Genomic DNA, 21,461 nt, shown 5'->3' with positions numbered 1-21,461 from the left:
AGGACAAATGTGCTAGACCCTCCATTAAATTACACATTTCTCAAGGAATGAATATCACACAAAAAAATGCTCAATGGCTCATTCGAGAGAAGACATCCGCCTGAGTTATGACATCGGCCAGTACTGAAAACTGACGTGTGATAGACGTTTTCACGATTTAAATTCCTATTAACATCCAGTGCTAGTGAGAGACTTTTTATCACTGTGCTGCATCATACCGGCTGAATTTCTGCCTGCTTGAACGCCAATAGCTCAGATACACATGAAAATATGAAATTACAGGTACAATATCCATTTGAATTAATATATTCAGTTTATATAACATTTACCAGTGAGCTGCCACTCAAAAGAAAAACAAAACACACACAGAGTTTAAGTAATAATACAGTCAGTATAAACAGAAAAAAATAAATAAATGGTCATCATGCTTTGTAATAAAACAACATATCCCATTAGCATCTTCCTCTTCCTTTAGTCACTGAACTTCAACATGACTTAAGAAATAAATCTGCTTGCTTGATTCCAGAATAGAGTTGTCTGATATTGAATAAGGCTTTCCACTAGATGTTAGAACATTGCTGTGGGGACTTGCTTCCATTCAGCCACAAGAGCATTAGTGAGGTCGGGCACTGATGTTGGGCATTCCAGTTCATCCCAAAGTTGTTCAATGGGGTTGAGATCAGGGCTCTGTGCAGGTCACACACTGATCTCAACAAACAATTTCTGTATTGCTTCGCTTTGTGCACGGGGCATTGTCATGCTGAAACAGGAAAGGGCCTTCCCCAAACTACTGCCACAAAGTTGGAAGCACAGAATCGTCTAGAATGTCATTGTATGATGTAGGGTTAAGAGTTCCCTTCACTGGAATTAAGGGGCCTAGCCTAGCTTGTCTGTGTACAGCCGTATATAAGACAAGTTATATTTGCATGATTTAGCATAATGAATTCATCATTACCGTTTTTGTTTAATTCATGTGCCCGACCAATACTGGTTCATAACATTTGACAGACCAATAGCTCACGAGGCTTCTTCTCTCCAAGCTGAGACCTTGAAACTGAGATCTTTCGGTTCTCAAAACAAAGGTCAAGGCGTACTGCCACATTGCAGCTACTGATAGTGAGGATTCCTTCAGTCAGTCACTTACATGAGCACAGAAAACGGTTATTAGAAAAGCACATGAATAGAACACAACTTCACTTCACAATAACAGCACTTACATTTGACCGGGGCAGCTCTAGCAGGGCAGAAATTTGACAAACTGACTTGTTGGAAAGGTGGCATCCTATGATGGTGACACGTTGAAAGTCACTGAGCTCTTCAGTAAGGCCATTCTACTGCCAATGTTTCTCTATGGAGATTGCATGGCTGTGTGCTCGATTTTATACACCTGTCAGCAACGGGTGTGGCTGAAATAGCCATATTCACTCATTTGAAGGGGTGTCCACATACTTTTGTATATATAGTGTAGCTTTATATATATTTTCTCTCAGCCTCATGGCAAAATGTGTTGAATGAGATTAGTTATAAAACTACAAATGTTTTATCTTTATTTTTTTACTGAGGTATTCCACTGTCGTTGAGACACAGCCTACACGGTGTCTTTGGTCTGTTCTCTGTACAGATGGCAAGAAGATCCCTAATACTCTGAATGTCAGAAACTGATCTCATAAAGAGGTTGTTTGACCTTTCAGATGACCTCTCACATCACAGAGCTCAGAGTGTTCTTTCTTCATTTTCATTCCATTATGAAGGAACAGAAAGGAAGATGAATAAAGACATCGACACAAGTGAAGGAAACCTTTTTCAATTACAAATTGGAATTAGATTGCACTTCACTGTGACATCAGATATTGCTTGTTGTCTTTAGAATATATGACTACGCTTCTCCTACAGTGAAAGTCAATCAACACGGCTAGATCCAGTCCAGAAGGAGTCACCTTATTTGTTTACTCATTTGTATGTCTGATTTGTTTGGGCAAACATGGTTATTGAAATCTATCCACACACACATCTGTATAACTTTGAGTGTTTTATCTTGGTTATAATGGTTACAATTCCCCACAGCATCTGTCGAAACAACCCAGGTTCTTTCATTGTGTGACTGAATACAAGGTTGTGTTTACATTAGTGCTATGCTCACACAGGACATATTTTGCTCATATAAGGCAAGATTCTCAGATGCGTGCCACATTCAGCCCTGGGCTCTGAGCACCACCTCCAGCCACAAGACAAGGGTTCTGTTTTTATCATGCAACTGCAGACATAAGATCAAACCAAAGTTCATTTAAATGTCTCAATTGAAATGTCATGTACATTTGAAATATACCATTCTGATTTAGTTACGTGTCATTTCCTTGTCATTTCACTTATGTGTTTCAGGAAACTTTCATTAGATTACCAATTTGGCTGAAAATGCCAGCAATGAAACTGATAGGTTTAAAAGGAGATGCCATTCAGTTGACTTACTGTAAATCCCCTTCTCTTGGATACCTCAGAGAGAAGTGACTACCTGAAGTCACAGTGACACATAATTGAAGAGCACATTATGCCAGACATTGTTTGCATGCTTCTCCTATCCCACAGACAGTATCTTGTGTGAAAGTCACATCCCCACCATGCAAAGTCAGTCATGCAGATGACATGATGCCCATGGGATGGTTTTGCCATTCTGTTTAGTTAGTCTCTGAGAGAGAGAGAGAGAGAGATGACGTGCAGAGGGAAACTTCCCTTGGGGTCTCTGACTCAACATGCTTAGCTGTTGTTGCTTTGGGTGCTCATTTAATTAGTGGGAGTTAATGATTCAAAGGGGAATCAGTGGAGTCTAAAAAGAATTGCAATTAATTAGGAATGTTTCTTTGTGTCGTTCGTATTTCTGTTGTTTTTATTGTTTCTGAAGCTGGTGAAATGTAGTGTAATGGAAAAAGTGAATGACATAAGTTGATTCATTTGTTTATGGATATTAGATATATAATCAAATTCATTCGGATCCACATTAGCTTTTATTAGTATCCCCATTAGGTTTTGCCAAAGCAGCAGCTATTCTTCCTGGGGTCCACACAAAAACATAAAACACGACCAGTAACAAAACACTGATGAACAAGAACAGTCACACAATTTTAAAATACAATGATATACAAGCAATACAACTAAAGAATAACGTGTGATAGTGTGTCTGGGTGTGCGTGTGTTTGTCATTTCACAGTCCCTCTTGTGCCATGAGATGTTGTTTTATACACTTTCAAAGGTCATTTTGCTTTTGCTTAAGTAATAGAAGATGGAAGGGAGTTCAATGTGATCATGGCTCTGTTTAATACTGTGCGTTGCCGTGAATTTGTTTTGGATTTGGGGACTGTGAAGAGACCCCTGGTGACATGTCTTGTGGGGTATGTATGGGTGTCTGAGCTGAATGTTATTTGGAATTTTCATCACAGTAATATTTCTCATAAAAACTAGAAGAGAAGCAGTTAATCTCTCGTCAACTCTCAACCAGGAAGGACTGGCATGCATGTCGTTGATGATAGTTCTGCATGTGCAGTGAAGGACAAGCTGCGACTTTGCTAGGTCTTTCTTTGCTTCACATATCCGGATAGTGATCAAGATGGGACAAGACCAGAGCCTGAACAACTAGTACAGTTGATTTTTGTGTAAAAAAAAAAAACCACAGAGCATATTTTTTTTATAACAGCCAGACCCCTCCCCATCGTCACAACAACTCTGTCAATATGACTTGACCATGATAATTGACCATCCAATGTTATACCTAGGAGTTTAGCTTCCTCAACTTGCTCAATGGTCACATCCTAATGTCTCATGAATAAACCCCACACTCTCACCATTTCTAAAACATTTGAAAGACATACAGTAGTCATTATACCAATCCCAATAAAGTCTAAGATGTATGTTCAGGCCAAACAGAATTATATTACTTATTAAAATCGTCTCCGTTGGATCTTAACTAATGAAATCCAAATTGAATATTGGATGAATTATGTCATACTGATATCGTACTAGGGCATTTCCTAGTCTGACGGTTATCTGTGAGGCATTGTCCACCTAATTAAATACAATGGCAATCATTGATCTGTCAGAGAAGCCTAATGCCAGTTATATTATCTCTCAACGGAAGACACAAAGATTCTCTATCTGAGAATAGACTATGTAGCTTCTAGTAGTCTGGAAGAGATACATGGGTAATATTTCTCATTGTTGCACAGATCATTTACCATCTCTGGTCAGTTACACTCTGTCCATCCATCTTTACAATAACACACTCAATCAAAAGTTATTCATTTCAACCTGTCCATCAACTTGGCACGGGTTGCTTTTTTATTTGATCAGAAAGAACAAATTGGAGAAAAAAAAACAGTCAACTAGTTAAGCGCTATTATATGTGTGTGATTATTTAACGGTGCTATTTACTGGCAGCCACCAACAAAAAGAGTTTTACAAAAGAAGAGGAAGAAAGAGTATCAGATGCAAATGTATCAGTAATTCTATCCAGATAAACAAGACAGTCTTCTTTCTCTCCACACATGAGCACTACTACCCGCCATCTAGTCCTGCGTTGCCATACCTCCAAAATCACATTGTTGTCACACCTGTTTTAGGGAAGCCTGGTTCAAGACAAAGCTACATACGTCCTCGAATACCTGTCCTCTTACACACTTTCTCATTGAGACGTTTGTGTATCAACAGTTAGACACCCCCGCACATTGTTGTTCCCCACAACGTAAACACCGCGTCAAATATGGCGCTTTGATTGATGTTGCAGAAATGGTTTAAATTCAACACTGGTTTCAACCACAAATCAACAAGAGGGTTTTACTGTTTGGTTGATTTTTAAATTGAATTCATGTTTGCTGACAACATCAAATCAACTATGAATCCAAATGTGAAATATTTGCCCAGTGTGCTGTCTGTATAAACCTTTTTTTAACCAAAGTAAGAATTATTTATATTTTCCTTCACTTTCTAAATATCTGCTATACTGGAAAAGAGGTTGGAGAGTTTATTTAGGAGTAAATTAACAGGTCCTACGTACTTTATAAGCCCCCAACTGTGCCATGCTGTTATGAGAATTTCGTTATCAATGTTCATAAACGTCAATTAACCTACTCAGTCTGCAACCCAGAGTTTGTAAGATTCTGGTTGAAAAACAGGACTTGGAGGCACCCTGCACCCAAAAGCTGTTCAGTCAACATCCTGACCCATTACATCCACCTGCATAGAGGTGACTGCTTTCTAAATCAAGTCAACTTTGTTCAACAAGATGCTAATTTAACATCTTAAAACCACCCTACTACTGATGACCCTCATCTGGATCAACCCTGGAATACAACGGAATGAAAAAGCAAGGCTAAATTAATCACAAGGTAAAACACCACAAAATAGATGAAAAGGTGGCTGATCGATAGTATGACCGTATTGGCACCTTTTGGTGTTTATTTTACAGTCAAGTTTGAATACTTCAATTGAAATAGGAAATGATAGGGTGGCATATACTCATGTGCAGCGAGATAACGAGACCAAAGCCATACAATCAAACAGAGTCAGTCACAGGCAGTCAGTCACAGCAGAGTATTGGTATGCAGACATCACGACAGTACCTAATTCAAGTTGCACTGCAACATCATCACATAGCTGCGTTACATAGCAATCTACAGCCACAAAAAAAAAAAAAACATTTTCTCAGTTTAAAAGGGGGTTCAAGACTGAGCGGCCCCTGTCGACCATGTGGTTTATTATCCTGGATTAGTGGGACCATTATGAAGAACAGCAGTAAAGAGCGGTTGCACCTTTGCTTGGTGTTCACCTCTCAGGGAACCAAGTCACATACCATGTTAGTACAGGACGAACAGAAAGTGGGATCACATTCTTTTTTTTCTCTTTTTTTCTACACAAAGGCTCCAGGACACCACAGAGGAGAAGTGGCACGATAAAACCAGTCTTGCATGAATCATTACATTAGAGGCCTATTAACCAAGGACTCACTTTAATTCCACTAGCCAACACAACAACCCTCTTCTCTGAGCCACGCCCTGCTCCAGTGGTCACACTGCCGCTGAGGACCAGGGCTCAATGCACATTCAATATATACCAATCCTTCTCATCTTCAAGTCTCTTCTACATGCAAACCTCTCTCTTACCCTCTCCACTACTCGATCCCCTTGGCTTGTAGGACCTTTTGGTGTTCTCAATATACATTCACTTTAAGGGAAACAAAATGTGACATTTACACGCTGCTCTGCTTCTAAAATGGTGGGCAATAGGCTATATATACTAGTGCGTCACTTAAAGGACACTTAGAGAGACATAAATGAGATGCTGCACAGTCATTGTGCCCTCCAGGTCAGGAGAGCTCAGCTTCTCATCATATCAACCATTTCAATGAAGGTTTGAGGTACGCAACTGGGTGTATTGGAATAGAAGGGGAGAAATATTGACCAATGTGTGACCGGGATCAAAGTCTCTGGATGAAATGGGTAACAACATTGTGTTGGAATGGTAGATCACAGCACATCAACTTTTTCATTTAAAAAAAATCTACATTTTTAGTGTGGTGTGTGTATCGGTCCGGAAGTCCCTCTAACAAATGTATTTTGTACAGCAGCTGTTGTCATGGTGATTGGCAGGGATGGATCCTGTAGCTCCCTGTAGTGGTTTTAAATGTAGTCCATGATGTCCAATCACATAGGATATACTGTGATGTGAGGGAGGGTAAACATAAAGGCTGGTCCAATAAGGTAGGAATCCTAGTGCATCACAGTAGATCCTTGGAGTGATCAAGTGGGAGTGGAATCCTGGGAAGGCCCCAGTTAGGAGTGGTAAGACTGTGGTGTTCCTGGATTTTTGCCCAGTGGGTGAGGCTGACTGTATTATAGGAGGGTTGACTCGGGGGTCCCTCCCCTCAAGGAGTGGCCGGCCCAGATTAGTGTGCAGGCCATTTTAAGTGGAGTGGTCAGTTGGGGAGATCCAAAGGGAGTGGTACAATGCGGGGTAAAAAGTTCAAGGTGCTTTCATCACAGAAGTGGTGAGTTGAGTGTGGAATCCAGTAGGAGTGGTACAGCTGATACAGTTGTCTTGTTGTGACTGTGTGTGTGTGTGCGGGGGGGGGGGTCAGATAGAGCTGGAGCCCAGTGTGGTTGTATTATGGTGTCTGTATTCAGATGAAGGTGGAGTCCATGGTGCTGCTGTCATGCGTGCTCCGGGCGCGAGCCTCAAACAGCTGTTTGATCAGAGCAGACTTCTCCTGCTCCAGCTGAGTGATGCGCTTACCCTTATCTGTCACCTCCTGCACCGGGATGGAGGACGAGAGACATGGACAGGGGGGAAGATGGTTTTGAGTTTAAACAAGCCTTTATTGTGCATTAAAGGAGTTTACACACAGTGTCCAGTGCAGCAGGGAGAAGACATAGGTAGAGGTCAGACCATCATAAAGGGACAGTGGTGAGGTGTTCAGGAAATCTGGACATTTACAATACATCGACATGATATGTTCAGTTTACCTGGGTGAGAAGGCGGTTCTGGTCCTTTAGTCTCTGAATGGCTTGTGGGGGGGCAGGAGGGTGGAAGCTGGAGGAGATCACTGTGGGCTGGGAGCTGGAGGATGGGAAAGACTGCTAAGAGGGAGAGAAAGAAAGATTATTCCCCATGAATTACCATGTTTCAGTAACGACTCTAGTGTTTAGGCTTGACTATACTCTGTTTCTAAAACGTAGAACTACCTCTCAACATCTAATTGCCACTGGGAGGACTCCAGTAAGAGGAAAATAAGTCCCTTCAAAATTGCCGTGGAATTCAATATGACCTTAGAAATGACACGGTCATATGAGACAACCATCCCCCATTTTAAGAGCAGTGAGGACGCTCAGTTAGACACAGTCAGGTAAGGTGTCTTATTTCAAGACGCACCGCTCCAGAGCAGGAAATTAGGTCATTAAGGCAACGGTTGACTTCCTGCAGCTTGGGAAGCAGAACATTCCTGTGACTTTGATTCTGGGATTCTGCGAAGGAATCCTGGTGGGAGAGAGAAAGAGAGTAAGAACTGGACAGTTTCAGATAATTCATACACTGTATCATCCATTCCTACTAAATTGTATACATGCCTTGGGTCATGTTCATTAGGGTATGAAAAGGAGCGTTTCTTATTGAACCTCAATAGTAGTCCCTCCCTGTTTCAGTTATTTTTCCGTCTGTTTGTTGCCTACTGAACAGTCATTACCGTGCAGTGGTTGCTTTGGCCCACGTGTCTCTGTCTCTCGGTGACGTTGTGGATCTGAGTCTGGTACCACTCTCTAGCCCGCTCCACCACGCCCAGACCGGCCAGCAGAGAGTCCTTCTCCTGCTCCAACTCCTTCATCTGCTTCAGCTGGAGGGAGGGGGGAACAACTTCTCTCTTACTGGCATCGTCAATATGGGTCACTTACCTGAAGTCATTTGGCAAACCTGTCCCCTCAAGCTTATACTCATCCTGAGCCCCAAACAAAGCTTGCATGTCAATATTTATGATGGTTATGTTGTTTTGGGTGACTTGGGAAATCTGCACCCTTCTATTTGCACATTTGACTGCCGCTTTTGTTCTGAGACAATGGCACCGGGCCAATTGTGCCGGAGTGGTACCCTGATCTCAACAGGAGAGACAATGTTAAGAGCAGCGATCAGCCCGGCGCCATGGCAACCATGCAGAGACCTAAGAATGGGAAAACAGTAGCCACTACAACAGGTCGTCCTGTCCCAGTGACAGGTAGACAGCATAGAGTTCTGCTGACCATCCTATCCTCCAGTACCACAGCACAGGCCCCATTCCTGGCATTCAGCCACCCTCTCTATACACTATCACCGTTGGGAAAACCATGTCTGTACAAAGGCCTAGTTCCCAATGACATAATGCGGTGGCCAAACCAACCAGTATTGTCAAAGTCTACTGATCCTGTCGTTGTTGTTATCTGATCTGGACTGTAATTAGCCAGGGTAAACCTCTTGTGCCATCACTGCATACTAAACACATTTCCCCTTTCAGCTCTGGCCATGCTGGGATGAATGGGAGCTGCAAACAGAGGAGAGGAGAGCGAGGGATGAAAGAGAGGTTGGGGGTGGGGGTGGGGTTGTGGCTGGAATGAAGCGTGACCCAGAGTGTCAGGCTGTGTTTGTGTGGTGGGCCACAGGCAGGGAAAATCTGCTCTGTAAAGAGGGGAGAGAACACAGAACAGGGGGAGGAAAAGTTGCAGAGGGGAGAGGGGGGTACGGGAGGGGAGAGCTGGCTGACAAAGCTAACATCACCAGGGCTGCAGGTGGCCTCGCGGTTAACAGCGTCACTGAGAGCTCTGTGGAGTGAATCCCCGAGCCGACGATGTGCCCTTGAGCAAGGCACCTAACCGTAATTGCTCCTGTAAGTCGCTATGGATAAGAGCGTCTGCTAAATGACTTGAATGTAAATGTTAAAATGACAAAGCGTACTACAACGGCATGACACAGCTGATGTTGTTGTATCTAAAATCACAAAGTACAAAATCATGAGCATCAGGATAATCTACACAACAGCTCCAAACAGTACAAACTACCATACACCTGCTAGGGCCAGAGGAACAAACATTACAACTAGGAGTTTACTGGTTATCAACAAGACACCAACTGAAACTGGTCCTTTCCACTAGCTTCAACAACACATCAACCGCAGACACAGAACTGTTAAATATTCAATTAGTTGACAAACAGTTATCTCTCCCTGACTCTGCTCATAACTCCATAGTTACATTTTGACACTGCTCAACACACATCTGCAAGTGTGTAATAGACATACACATACATGGAAACAGCTCAATGACCAAACAAGACTCCGTTTTTACTTCTCTTTCCTGACCTCTCTCCTCTAGTTGTTCTCACTCACCCCGAGGAAAAAGTGCAGCGCCTTGCTGCTGTACAGACTGCTGCTGAGAGGGATGAAGACAGTGGTGTAGGCTGCCCAGACAGCTGTCCAGGCTGGGCCGGGTGGGCCAAGCGAATCCCCTGCTTCCAGGCCCCTGGGCCCGACCCGGCTCATTACAATGAGGACAGGCGGCCAGAGGGGGGAGGGGGGAGCAGCTCCCTCTACGACTTCACACAGAGAACGAGTGGAAGGAGAGGAGAAGACATAGAGAGGGGGATAAAGTAGGGCTCAGAGAGAAACTGGAGGCAGGGGGATAGAAAGAGAGAAAAAGAGGGTGAGAGGAGGCATGGGAAGGGGGCAGGAGATTGGGAGGGCCACAGGGGGAGAGGGGCTGGACTGAGTGAAAGGTGGGAGGGGTGTAGGGAGAGGGGTTGAATGGGGGAGTTAATGGTGGGTGTTGGCCAATAGAAACAAAGTGACCTACAGCAGTTGCAGTCTGCACAGAGCAGATAGGCCTGTTTATCCATGAAACTGTTCTCCACCTCACCCCCACTCTAGATAAAAAGTTGAACTGACCCCTAACACCAACCATATCACTGAACACCAGTATGAGACCACTTTCACGTTGTCTGTGGGTCACAAAATACCTGTTTTCACTGGCAGTGAGAACATGGTTGTTTGACTGCCTCTCTGAAAACTGTGCATAATGCAACAGTGTGTGTGTGTTAGCGGGCGTAAGTACCATTCCATAATCCACCCCGTTGGTGATGGTGTGGCGTCTCTGCTCATCTCGGCTCCGCCCATGGCGTCTGGAGACAGTGAATCCCGTGGCTGACTCACTCTGGGACCTCGGTAACCCAGCCTCCACAATACCTGGACCAGAAATTGGACAGGAATGGGTGGTCAGAAAGATTTTTTGATGATTTCACCAACTGACTTCCAGGTCTTGTCTGGAACACAGGTATCAACTGTCTGGTTAGTACAACTATGCTTTGGGTAACTGGATAATTAATACATAAAATGTAAACATACCCATTTGCTGTGAGGAAGAACAAACTTGTTTCACTTCTATAATGTTAGTATCAAATACATAGAGCTCGATGGACATGAACATCAGAGAGAAGTTGTGACTCACTCTGTTGTGTTCAGTGCATCACGGTTTCCATCTATGATAGAACTGAACTGTCCCCCAGCCAACAACCAAAAGAGACATTGTCACCAAAACCCCACCCCAAATCAAATCAAATTGTAATTTGCTTTCACATAAACAACAAGTGTAGACTAACAGTGAAATGCTTACTTACGGGCTCTTCCCAACAATGCAGAGAACATTTTGAAAAATTATTTTAAAAATAACGAGGAACAAACACAAAATGAGCAATGATAACTTGGCTATATACATTAGGTACCAAGTCGATGTACAGGACTAGGAGGTAATTGAGGTACTATGTACCTATAGGCAGGGGTAAAGTGACTAGGCAACAGAATAGATAATAAACAGAGTAGCAGCAGCAGCATACAGTAAGTGATGAATCAAATGAGTTGGTGCAAAAATGGCCAATGCAGTCTGGGTAGCTATTTGGTTAACTATTTAGCAGTCCCATGGCTTGGGGGTAAACGTTGTTCAGGATCCTGTTGGTTCGAGACTTGGTGCATCACTACTGCTTGCCATTCGGTAGCAGAGAGAACAGTCTATGAGTGAGTGAGTGAGTGAGTGAGTGAGTGAGTGAGTGAGTGAGTGAGTGAGTGAGTGAGTGAACGAGGGAGAACATGAGAGAGAAAGAGACACAGAGAGAGAGAGAGAGAGAGAAAGGGGAGAGGCCACTACTCAGAATAGTGAAATCTGTAAACCCTGCAGTGCCTTTGGTGACCACACGAGGGCGCTACCCTCCCTCCCTGCTAACCTTATCAACCCTATCTGGTTGGGTTGTATTGAATGGGGATAAATTACAATTCTGGGAGAAGATGAGAATAAAATGTAAGAACTTATGTATATAAAAACAGTTCAGGTGATAGTTGATAACAGAGCAGAGAAAACATGACACGTTTCCATGTTGTATCCGGACTTCCAGAAATCCTGTTAATCGGTAACTGGAGATAGTTCCTTGAGGGCAGGAGTATGCGGGGTTCAGAGAGGTGGAGGGAAATATGCAGAGCACCTAGTTTAGTGGCTCTAGATAATCGTCAAGTTGGACTGTGGCACCCAAAGAGGATACTGTTTACCAGTGTAGGTAAGCCTCATTTGCATGCCTTGAAACAGCATTGCTAATTGAAAGAGAGCCTAATGGCCATTTCTACTTTTTTGTTGTTGAAAACATTTAACATAATAACAAAAAAGAATAAATGTAAAAATAATAACGCAAGGAATAAATATACAATGAGTAATGATAACTTGCCTATATACATGGGATACCAGTACAGAGTTGATGTGCAGGGGTACGAGGTAATTGAGGTAGATATGTACATATAGGTAGGGATAAAGTGACTAGGCAACAGGATACATAATAAATAGTAGCAGCAGTGCATGTGATGAGTCAAAAGAGTTAGTGCAAAAAGGGTCACTACAGATAGTCCTGGTAGGTATTGGGGAACTATTTAACTAACTATTTAGCAGTCTTGTGGCTCGGGGGGAGAAGCTGTTCAGGGTCCTGTTTGTTCCAGACTTGGTGCATCGGTACCATTGCCGTGTGGTAGCAGAGAGAACAGTCTATGACTTGTGTGGCTGGAGTCTTTGACAATTTTTAGGGTCTTCCTCTGACACCACCTGGTATAAAGGTCCCGGGTGGCAGGGAGCTCGGCCCCAGTTATGTATTAGGCGGTACGCACTACCCTCTGTAGCGCCGTGCGTCTGATGTCAAGATGCTCTCAATGCTGCAGCTGTAGAACTTTTTGAGGATCTGAGGGCACATGCAGAATCTTTTCAGCCTTATGAGGGTGACGAGGCGTTGCAGTGCCCTCTTCATGACTGGGTTGATGTGTGTGGACCATGATAATTCCTTATTGATGTGGGTACCAAGGAACTTGAAGCTCTCAACCTGTTCCACAACAGACCCTTTGATGTTGATGGGGGCATGCTCGGTCCTCCGTTTCCTGTAGTCCACAATCAGCTCCCTTGTCTTGCTGACGTTGAGGGAGAGGTTATTGTCCTGCCACCACACTGCCAGGTCTCTGACCTCCTCCCTGTAGGCTGTCTCATCGTCGTCAGTGATCAGGCTGTGTCGTCTGCAAATTTAATGATGGTGTTGGAGTCGTGGGTGAACAGGGAGTACAGGAGGGGACTAAGAACACACCCCTGAGGGGCCCCTGTGTTGAAGGTCAGCGTGGCGTAGTTGTTGTTGCCTACCTTAACCACCTGGGGGTGGCCCGTCAGGAAGGATTCAGTTGTAGAGGGAGGTGTTTAATCCCAGCATCGTTAGATTAGCGATGAGCTTGAAGGGCACAATGGTGTTGATCACAGAGCTGTATTCAATGAACTGCATTCTCACATACAGTGGGGCAAAAAAGTATTTAGTCAGCCACCAATTGTGCAAGTTCTCCCACTTAAAAAGATGAGAGAGGCCTGTAATGTTCATCATAGGTACACTTCAACTATGACAGACTAAATTAGAGAAAAAATAAATAAATCACATTGTAGGATTTTTTTATGAATTTATTTGCAAATTATGGTGGAAAATAAGTATTTGGTCACCTACAAACAAGCAAGATTTCTGGCTCTCACAGACCTGTAACTTCTTCTTTAAGAGACTCCTCTGTCCTCCACTCGTTACCTGTATTAATGGCACCTGTTTGAACTTGTTATCAGTATAAAAGACACCTGTCCACAACCTCAAACAGTCACACTCCAAACTCCACTATGGCCAAGACCAAAGAGCTGTCAAAGGACACCAGAAACAAAATTGTAGACCTGCACCAGGCTGCGAAGACTGAATCTGCAATAGGTAAGCAGCTTGGTTTGAAGAAATCAACTGTGGGAGCAATTATTAGGAAATGGAAGACATGCAAGACCACTGATAATCTCCCTCGATCTGGGGCTCCACGCAAGATCTCACCCCGTGGGGTCAAAATGATGAGCACGGTGAGCAAAAACGGTGAGCAAAAATCCCAGAACCACACGGGGGGACCTAGTGAATGACCTGCAGAAAGTTGGGACCAAAGTAACAAAGCCTACCATCAGTAACACACTACGCCGCCAGGGACTCAAATCCTGCAGTGCCAGACGTGTCCCCCTGCTTAAGCCAGTACATGTCCAGGCCCGTCTGAAGTTTGCTAGAGAGCATTTGGATGATCCAGAAGAAGATTGGGAGAATGTCATATGGTCAGATGAAACCAAAATATAACTTTTTGGTAAAAACTCAACTCGTCGTGTTTGGAGGACAAAGAATGCTGAGTTGCATCCAAAGAACACCATACCTACTGTGAAGCATGGGGGTGGAAACATCAGGCTTTGGGGCTGTTTTTCTGCAAAGGGACCAGGACGACTGATCCGTGTAAAGGAAAGAATGAATGGGGCCATGTATCGTGAGATTTTGAGTGAAAGCCTCCTTCCATCAGCAAGGGCATTGAAGATGAAACGTGGCTGGGTCTTTCAGCATGACAATGATCCCAAACACACCGCCCAGGCAACGAAGGAGTGGCTTCGTAAGAAGCATTTCAAGGTCCTGGAGTGGCCTAGCCAGTCTAAAAATATTTGGAGGGAGTTGAAAGTCCGTGTTGCCCAGCAACAGCCCCAAAACATCACTGCTCTAGAAGAGATCTGCATGGAGGAATGGGCCAAAATACCAGCAACAGTGTGTGAAAACCTTGAAGACTTACAGAAAACATTTGACCTCTGTCATTGCCAACAAAGGGTATATAACAAAGTATTGAGATAAATTTTTGTTATTGACCAAATACTTATTCTCCACCATAATTTGCAAATAAATTCATTAAAAATCCTACAATGTGATTTTCTGTATTTTTTTTCTCATTTTGTCTGTCATAGTTGAAGTGTACCTATGATGAAAATTACAGGCCTCTCTCATCTTTTTAAGTCGGAGAACTTGCGCTGACTAACTTGCTGACTAAATACTTTTTTTGCCCCACTGTAGGTGTTCCTTTTGTTCAGGTGGGAAAGGGCAGTGTGGAGTGCAATATCGATTGCGGCATCTGTGGATCTTTTGAAGTGGTATGCTAATTGGAGTGGGTCCAGGGTGTCTGGGATGATGGTGTTGATGTGATGCCATGACCATGACCAGCCTTTCAAAAAATGTCATGGCTACACATGTGAGTGCTACGGGGCGATAGTCATTCAGACAGGTTACCTTGGCATTCTTGTGCACAGGGACTGGTGGTGTGCTTGAGACATGTAGGTATTACAGACTGGGTCAGGGAGAGGTTGAAAATGTCAGTGAAGACACTTGCCAGCTGGTCTCACTAAGTGTCCTGGTAATCCGTCTGGCCCTTCGGCCTTGAGAATGTAAAACTGTTTAAAGGTCTTACGCACATCGGCTACAGAGAGCGTGATCACACAGTCATCCAGAAACAGCTGGTGCTCTCATGCATAGTTCAGCGTTGCTAGCCTCGAAGCACGCATAGAAAGTATTTAGCTGGAAGGCACTGGACAGCTCACGGCTGGGTTTCCGTTTGTAATCCATGATAGTGTGCAAGCCCTGCCACATCCAACGAGCATCAGAGCTGGTGTAGCAGGATTCGATCTTGGTCCTGTATTGACACTTTGCCTGTTTAACGGTTCGTCGGAGGGCATAGCGGGATTAGCTCATTGAAACCAGCAGATCTAGCCTTTAGCTCAGTGCGGATGTTGGCTGTAATCTTTGGCTTCTGGTTGGGATATGTATGTACAGTCACTGAGGGGACAAAGTAATCGATGCATTTATTAATGAAGCAGGTGACTGATGTGGTAAACTCCTCAATGCCATCGGATGAATGCCAGAACATATTCCAGTCTGTGCTAGCAAAACAGTCCTATAACTTAGCATCTGCTTCATCAGAGCACTTCCGTATTGAGCATGTCACTGGTACTTCCTGTTTGAGTTTTTGCTTTTAAGCAGGAATCAGAAGGATAGAGTTATGGTCAGATTTACCAAATGGAGGGCGAGGGAGAGCTTTGTATGCGACTCTGTGTGTGGAGTAAATGTGATTTCAGTTTTCTTGAATTAAAGTCACCGGCCACTCTGGGTGAGCATTTTCTTGTTTGCTTTTGGCCTTATACAGCTCGTTGAGTGCGGTCTTAGTGCCAGCATCAGCTTGAGGTGGTAAATAGAAACTACGTAAAATAAAGATGAAAACTCTGTTGGTAAATGATGTGGTCTACAGCTTATCATGAGGTATTCTAACTCAGGCGAGCCGAACCTCGAGATGTCCTTAATATTACAGATTGTGGACAAGTTGTTGTTAACAAAGAGACATACACCACCTCCTCTGCGCTTCTCCAAACGGTCTCTGGCTCCAGAGACAGTTTTTCCAGAGGTGAGTTGTTCCTCACGCCTCATGGGTCATTTGCAGTCAGACTGGTCGGAAAGGCCAGCTCTGACAAGCTCTCTCTCGCTCTCTCTGTCCAACCACTTCCACACAGCCTCCCCTGCCTGCGTGGCTGCCTACAGTTCACTGCTCAGATACACAGAGATAGAACAACAGGCAATGCAACCATGAAAAATGCTCAATCTGTCCTCATCTTTTTTCAGTGTTTAGAGCATTGTATAGCATGGACGTCATGTCGCCCACACAGTGACGTTGTCCAGAAGCTGCCGTTAAGAGTGTGGGAAATACTTCATAGTGTTCCAGGGAAGTGATACTTGTTATTATGCCTTTCTTTCAGCTTAATTTTGGCAGGGCACTAAAGCATTGGGGTCAGTAGCTTAATTAAACAGTCCACAGTCCAGCTCCATCCACTGGCCCATTACCCTGGTCCAATATCACATCCGCCTCTTCACATTACCCTGCTCGAATACCACATCAGCCTCTTGACAATACCCTGATCCAATACCACATCTGCCTCTTCACATTACCCTGATCCAATACCACATCAGCCTCTTCACATTACCCTGATCCAATACCACATCAGCCTCTTCACATTACCCTACGCCAATACCACATCAGCCTCTTCACATTACCCTGATCCAATACCACATCAGCCTCTTCACATTACCCTGCTCCAATACCACATCAGCCTCTTCACATTACCCTGCTCCAATACCACATCAGCCTCTTCACATTACCCTGATCCAATACCACATCAGCCTCTTCACATTACCCTGCTCCAATACCACATCAGCCTCTTCACATTACCCTGCTCCAATACCACATCAGCCTCTTCACATTACCCTACGCCAATACCACATCAGCCTCTTCAATGAGTTCCACAGCCGGGCAGACGTGATCTCTCTCCATGATTTTGGACATCCCCCAAGAGTCTGCATCCCGAATGGCACTCTATTTCCTACATAGTGCACTAGTTTTGACCAGGGCCAAGTAGTGCACTATGTAGGGAATAGGATGCCATTTGGAACACAGTGAGAGCGAGAGAAGAGAGAGCAGGGTAATGGTAGCTTGGCCAGGGGTGGGCAGGATTTCACCGCTGCAGTGCCTCAATTACTCTGCACGTAATCTGTGCTAATCCAGCGGGTTTGCTGGGGGAGATTACATTGCCATTCACCACACTCTCCAATCCCATGGCTCTACAGAGAGTAGTGGGTAGCGTGGGGGGGGTGCCTGTGTGCACATAGGAGAGAGAGAGCAGGATTTTCTCCATAGCTTTCCCGACTTCAGTGAACACAGGTCAGTCTAACGAGCGAGACCAGGAAAGGACCAGGGAAATTGGGCTGATGATCCCAATAGGAGGAGCCCAGAGCCCAGTCTAAACTCTGGCTAAGCATCCAGAAGAATTTGAGACATGATCTGTGACTCACTCTGGATGAGCTGGAGGTCAATTATTCAATTACACACTCTTCACTTGCAGCAGAGAGATTTGAGAGGCATACCAGGGCTTTGAAATAAGGATAACAAAATAATGTTAGCTGAGCTCCTCCATTAGTAAAAACCCAGAGTGTGTGGAAGGATTGACCCCTAGCTGTGGCCCCAAGTCGTGGGCTCTGTTTTAATGTGGACATTTGTCAACAAATCAAATATAATTGTATTTGACACATGCGCCGAATACAACAGGGAGAGACTTTAACGTGAAATGCTTACTTACAAGGCCGTTCCCAACTATGCAGAGTTAAGAAATACAAATAAATACAAATAATAACACAATAGGAATAAAATACACAATAATGAGGCTATATACAGGGAGTACCAGTACCAGATCAATGTGCAGGGGTATGAGGTCATTGAGGTAGATATGTACATATAGGCACCAGGATAGATACTCATAAGAGTAAAATAAGAATAGAGTAGCAGCAGCATATACGGTGGGTGATTGAAACATGAACTGAGGTCCACACTCATAATGCACCTTAAAGTTGGTTGCCAACCGCCGTATAAAGTCCAAATAAAAAAAAGAAGCCCGAAGGAGGAGAGATTTCTAGAAACAAACTCGGTTTACCCTTTTGTCTGTGGATTCATTGTCAGAGTAATGGACTTTATGCATTTCAGGTAAAATAACAACCCAATGTTTATATCGCAGGACAAATTAGCTAGCAACAGCAAGCTAGGTAGCTAAATTGCCATGCATGTTTAATGCTTTTCAACCTAGCCTAGTCAGCATGTGATGCTAAACATGTCGGAACCTGGTGCTAGTGCTGCAGTTGTTTAGTGATGACAGTCTGGTATAGAAATGTGTGTAATGGGTGTGTCTGTGTTTCCAACTCCTCTACCTCCACACCTGGGTCAATGAGACTGAGGCAGCAGAATAGCCCTGATCTGTTTATACCCCACTTGATCTTATTGCTGAGGACGATTACTGATCGCTTAGCATAGTGAGAAACAAAATACATACACATGATGGGGGGATGGATAGAGATGATGGAAGACTGGTCCTGATTTGATTGAGCTTTGATAATCAAACTTACTCGGTTTTTGGAGACTTGACGACTCGAGAGCAAGGGACTCTGTGGACCTCACCCGACTCTTCTGTGGATGCGTCTGCTTCCCCATCAGAACCGAATCCGCTCGATATGAACCGCTTTCGGGTACAATGGTTATCCGTTCCAAACTTCTGCCTGTTCTCTCATAACCCGTATTGGTGTAACGCATGGGACCCCCTACGACCGAGGTGACTGATGGGTGTCCAGTTTTCCCCTCATTATGTCTGGACCGACTCTGAAGTGAGGACGCGCGTTTGTGATGCGTATTTGTCCCATTGCTTGGACCCAGTGGGCGAACTTTGTTTTCAATCAGAGTTCCGACAGAGCAGGTAGAGAGCGGGACAGTTTTTTGCGCTGGCATATGGTGCCGTTTGGAGTGCAGAAGTGCTTGTTTCGGGTGCAGGGAAACCTGAGCCTTTATGTGGTTGTTGTTGTCCGCTTTCGGCATGGAGTATCGCAGCCCCGCCACGAAGCGCTCAAATGTCAGGCAGCCATGAGGTGGGGCCACCAGCCTCAGACACTCCAGAACCCCGCCGGACAAATCATGAGTATCTGCCCCTTGCCATCTACTCTGAATCTCCGATATGTGCACATATCCTCTCTTCCCATCATCAAGGATGTCAAAGAGTGTCCTCAGACTGTGTAAAAAGGCTTTGGGTAACCCATCTGTTGAATATTCCGTGTCTTTGGGCTGCATTTTACCGGTTATGCCTGTCTTGCCTTGTCTTCTTGTGCCAATCCTACCGTAAATTGTCGACGGCCCGTTCAATTTGCAGCTACCATCAGTATCAGTTTCTATCAAAGCCATGAAGTTATCAATCGTTGAATTGAATGATGCCAAAATCAAACCTCACCAAGATATATCTTATAATGTGGTTATAACCAACGTCTTATTACTTTACGCGAGATACAAAAATAAATGTGTTTATAAGTAGCCTACCCTACCTGTCTTTATAGACTATATTTCTCCAAAACAGATTAGAAATCCGACCAGTTTTTCTTTATGCCTTCGCATAAACTTTCCCTCCCAAGTCTTGCGGCTCCAGCATACCTTTTTCAACAGGACCGCCCTTCAAATGTCTGCGCAGATTTGTCCAGGGACGCAGCCATTGGTCATGGTCAGAATTGCCGTGAGCTTATTGGTTGGAGGTTGTGGAAGGCAGAAGTTTGAGTTGTGCTTTTGTTATTCATAAAGCCGGACGTTATTCACCCTCGGATTCATACCCTACCCGCAGGATTTTTTTTTGTGAGGAAATAGGTTTCCTTACCCTCCCTACATGTGGGTTTTATTGTTAAAAAAACAGAGGCAGCCTTTTTTACAATATGTTTATTATAATGTTTGTACATAGTATCATGCTTATGATACATTGTGACACAATGTATAGCCTACATTGTATAACATTGTATCACAGAGCTACATTCCATTGAAAACGTATCTTTCAGAATGTTCAACATAGAGCTTTGTATGGCTTCATATTACCAAAAATATCATAAAAGATCTTTAGAAAAGGGGTTCTTATAACACAAGTCAAGTCTTCTAGTCCCATTTTATCCTAAAGCCTCGCTTGCTCAGACTTGAATTCTTATCTTATCCCTTGACCTCAACTTTGAAATTGATGTCATTTAGTTGCACTGCAATATATATCACAGGCTATGCATTTATGATCTATAAATTAATATCCTGTCACACAGTAAACACAGCACTATTGCAGACGTATTGATTGTTGAGAGAGAGAGAGAGAGAGAGAGAGAGAGAGAGAGAGAGACTGTTCAATGGGAGGGGTGCTCTTTTATTGATCGGTAGGTTCACAGGGTCATGCAATTGAGTCCTCAATGCTTTCTGTAAAGGAAATCGAATTCCCAAAGGTATATAACCTAATTAGCCAAATCCCTTCTATACAAATATAAGTTAAATATTTCAAAAATGTTATGACTGTGCCACAGAGGATCATTAGCTTCTTTAAAAAAAATCTAGTTGTGGATTGTTTTTAGTACTGAGCGATTAACCGACATTTCGGGGGTTCGGTTAGGGACTATTAAACAACTAATTGACCGATGTCAGTTCAGTTAGGCTACTTCAATTCCATTTAGTTCGGTTTTTCTTTGCCAAACGCGCCATTTCTCGAGATAAATCAAATCACTCATGAAAGAAGTGAAGAACTATGTTTGACGCTGGGCTGAAGGGAGTTGTAGTTTTCATTAAGGAAATATTCCAATTAGTTCCGCGCAGAAACGTGGCAATTAACTACAATGACATTAATCCATTGCGCCTGTTTTCTTGGCTCAGAGATGGAGACACTTTTACGCCGGCTATGTTCTACTTTAGGTTAGATACACACACAGAGACGGCATTGTCCGCATGTACACAACACAAAGACAAGGGAGAGGGATAGAGAGTGCGTGAAAGTGTCTTATCTAGTTTAAAGAACTAGTAAAATAATTTCGTCAGACAGCTCTGCAGCATCCTTAGGCAGGTTAGCCTTGCTAAACAGGATGACTAAATATAGCATAGTATGGGGAGCACATAGATAACGTTATCTGACTAAGCAGAGATGAGATTATGATGTTAAGGTATG

At 43.8% G+C, this 21,461-nt stretch overlaps 1 protein-coding gene across 3 annotated transcripts; it reads right to left on the bottom strand.

Annotated features, from left to right (window-relative positions):
* Positions 1–4,285: 4,285 nt before the first annotated feature.
* Positions 4,286–19,937, bottom strand: LOC112230976 (suppressor APC domain-containing protein 2). Of its 3 annotated transcripts, none has more exons than XM_024397428.1 (6): positions 18,871–19,937; positions 10,608–10,738; positions 8,222–8,368; positions 7,912–8,016; positions 7,506–7,619; positions 4,286–7,291 (listed from the first exon to the last, which is right to left on the bottom strand). In XM_024397428.1, the coding sequence occupies exons 1-6, from the start codon at positions 19,691–19,693 to the stop codon at positions 7,163–7,165; spliced, it is 1,449 nt and encodes a 482-aa protein (XP_024253196.1). In that variant the 5' UTR covers positions 19,694–19,937; the 3' UTR covers positions 4,286–7,162. The 3 variants fall into 3 exon arrangements, with proteins under 3 accessions (XP_024253196.1, XP_024253197.1, XP_024253199.1); XM_024397429.2 differs by having other exon boundaries at positions 7,506–7,616; positions 18,871–19,933; XM_024397431.2 differs by lacking the exons at positions 10,608–10,738; positions 18,871–19,937 and adding an exon at positions 9,887–10,582.
* Positions 19,938–21,461: the final 1,524 nt, after the last annotated feature.

This window comes from Oncorhynchus tshawytscha, linkage group LG33 (genome assembly GCF_018296145.1).
Source record: "Oncorhynchus tshawytscha isolate Ot180627B linkage group LG33, Otsh_v2.0, whole genome shotgun sequence".
Lineage (NCBI taxonomy): Eukaryota > Metazoa > Chordata > Actinopteri > Salmoniformes > Salmonidae > Oncorhynchus > Oncorhynchus tshawytscha.
Note: the sequence above shows the minus strand (reverse complement) of the source record. Positions and strands in the feature narration are given on the sequence as shown.

Bases quoted from the DNA above. Each gene is read 5' to 3' on its own strand.
- LOC112230976 (XM_024397428.1), bottom strand. From the start codon at position 19,693: ATGGCTTTGATAGAAACTGATACTGATGGTAGCTGCAAATTGAACGGG. The intron at 10,739-18,870 runs GTAAGTTTGATT...TTTCTGGTCCAG, and splicing joins GTCAAGTCTCCAAAAACCGA to GTATTGTGGAGGCTGGGTTA. The intron at 8,017-8,221 runs GTAATGACTGTT...CTCTCCCACCAG, and splicing joins GCCAAAGCAACCACTGCACG to GATTCCTTCGCAGAATCCCA.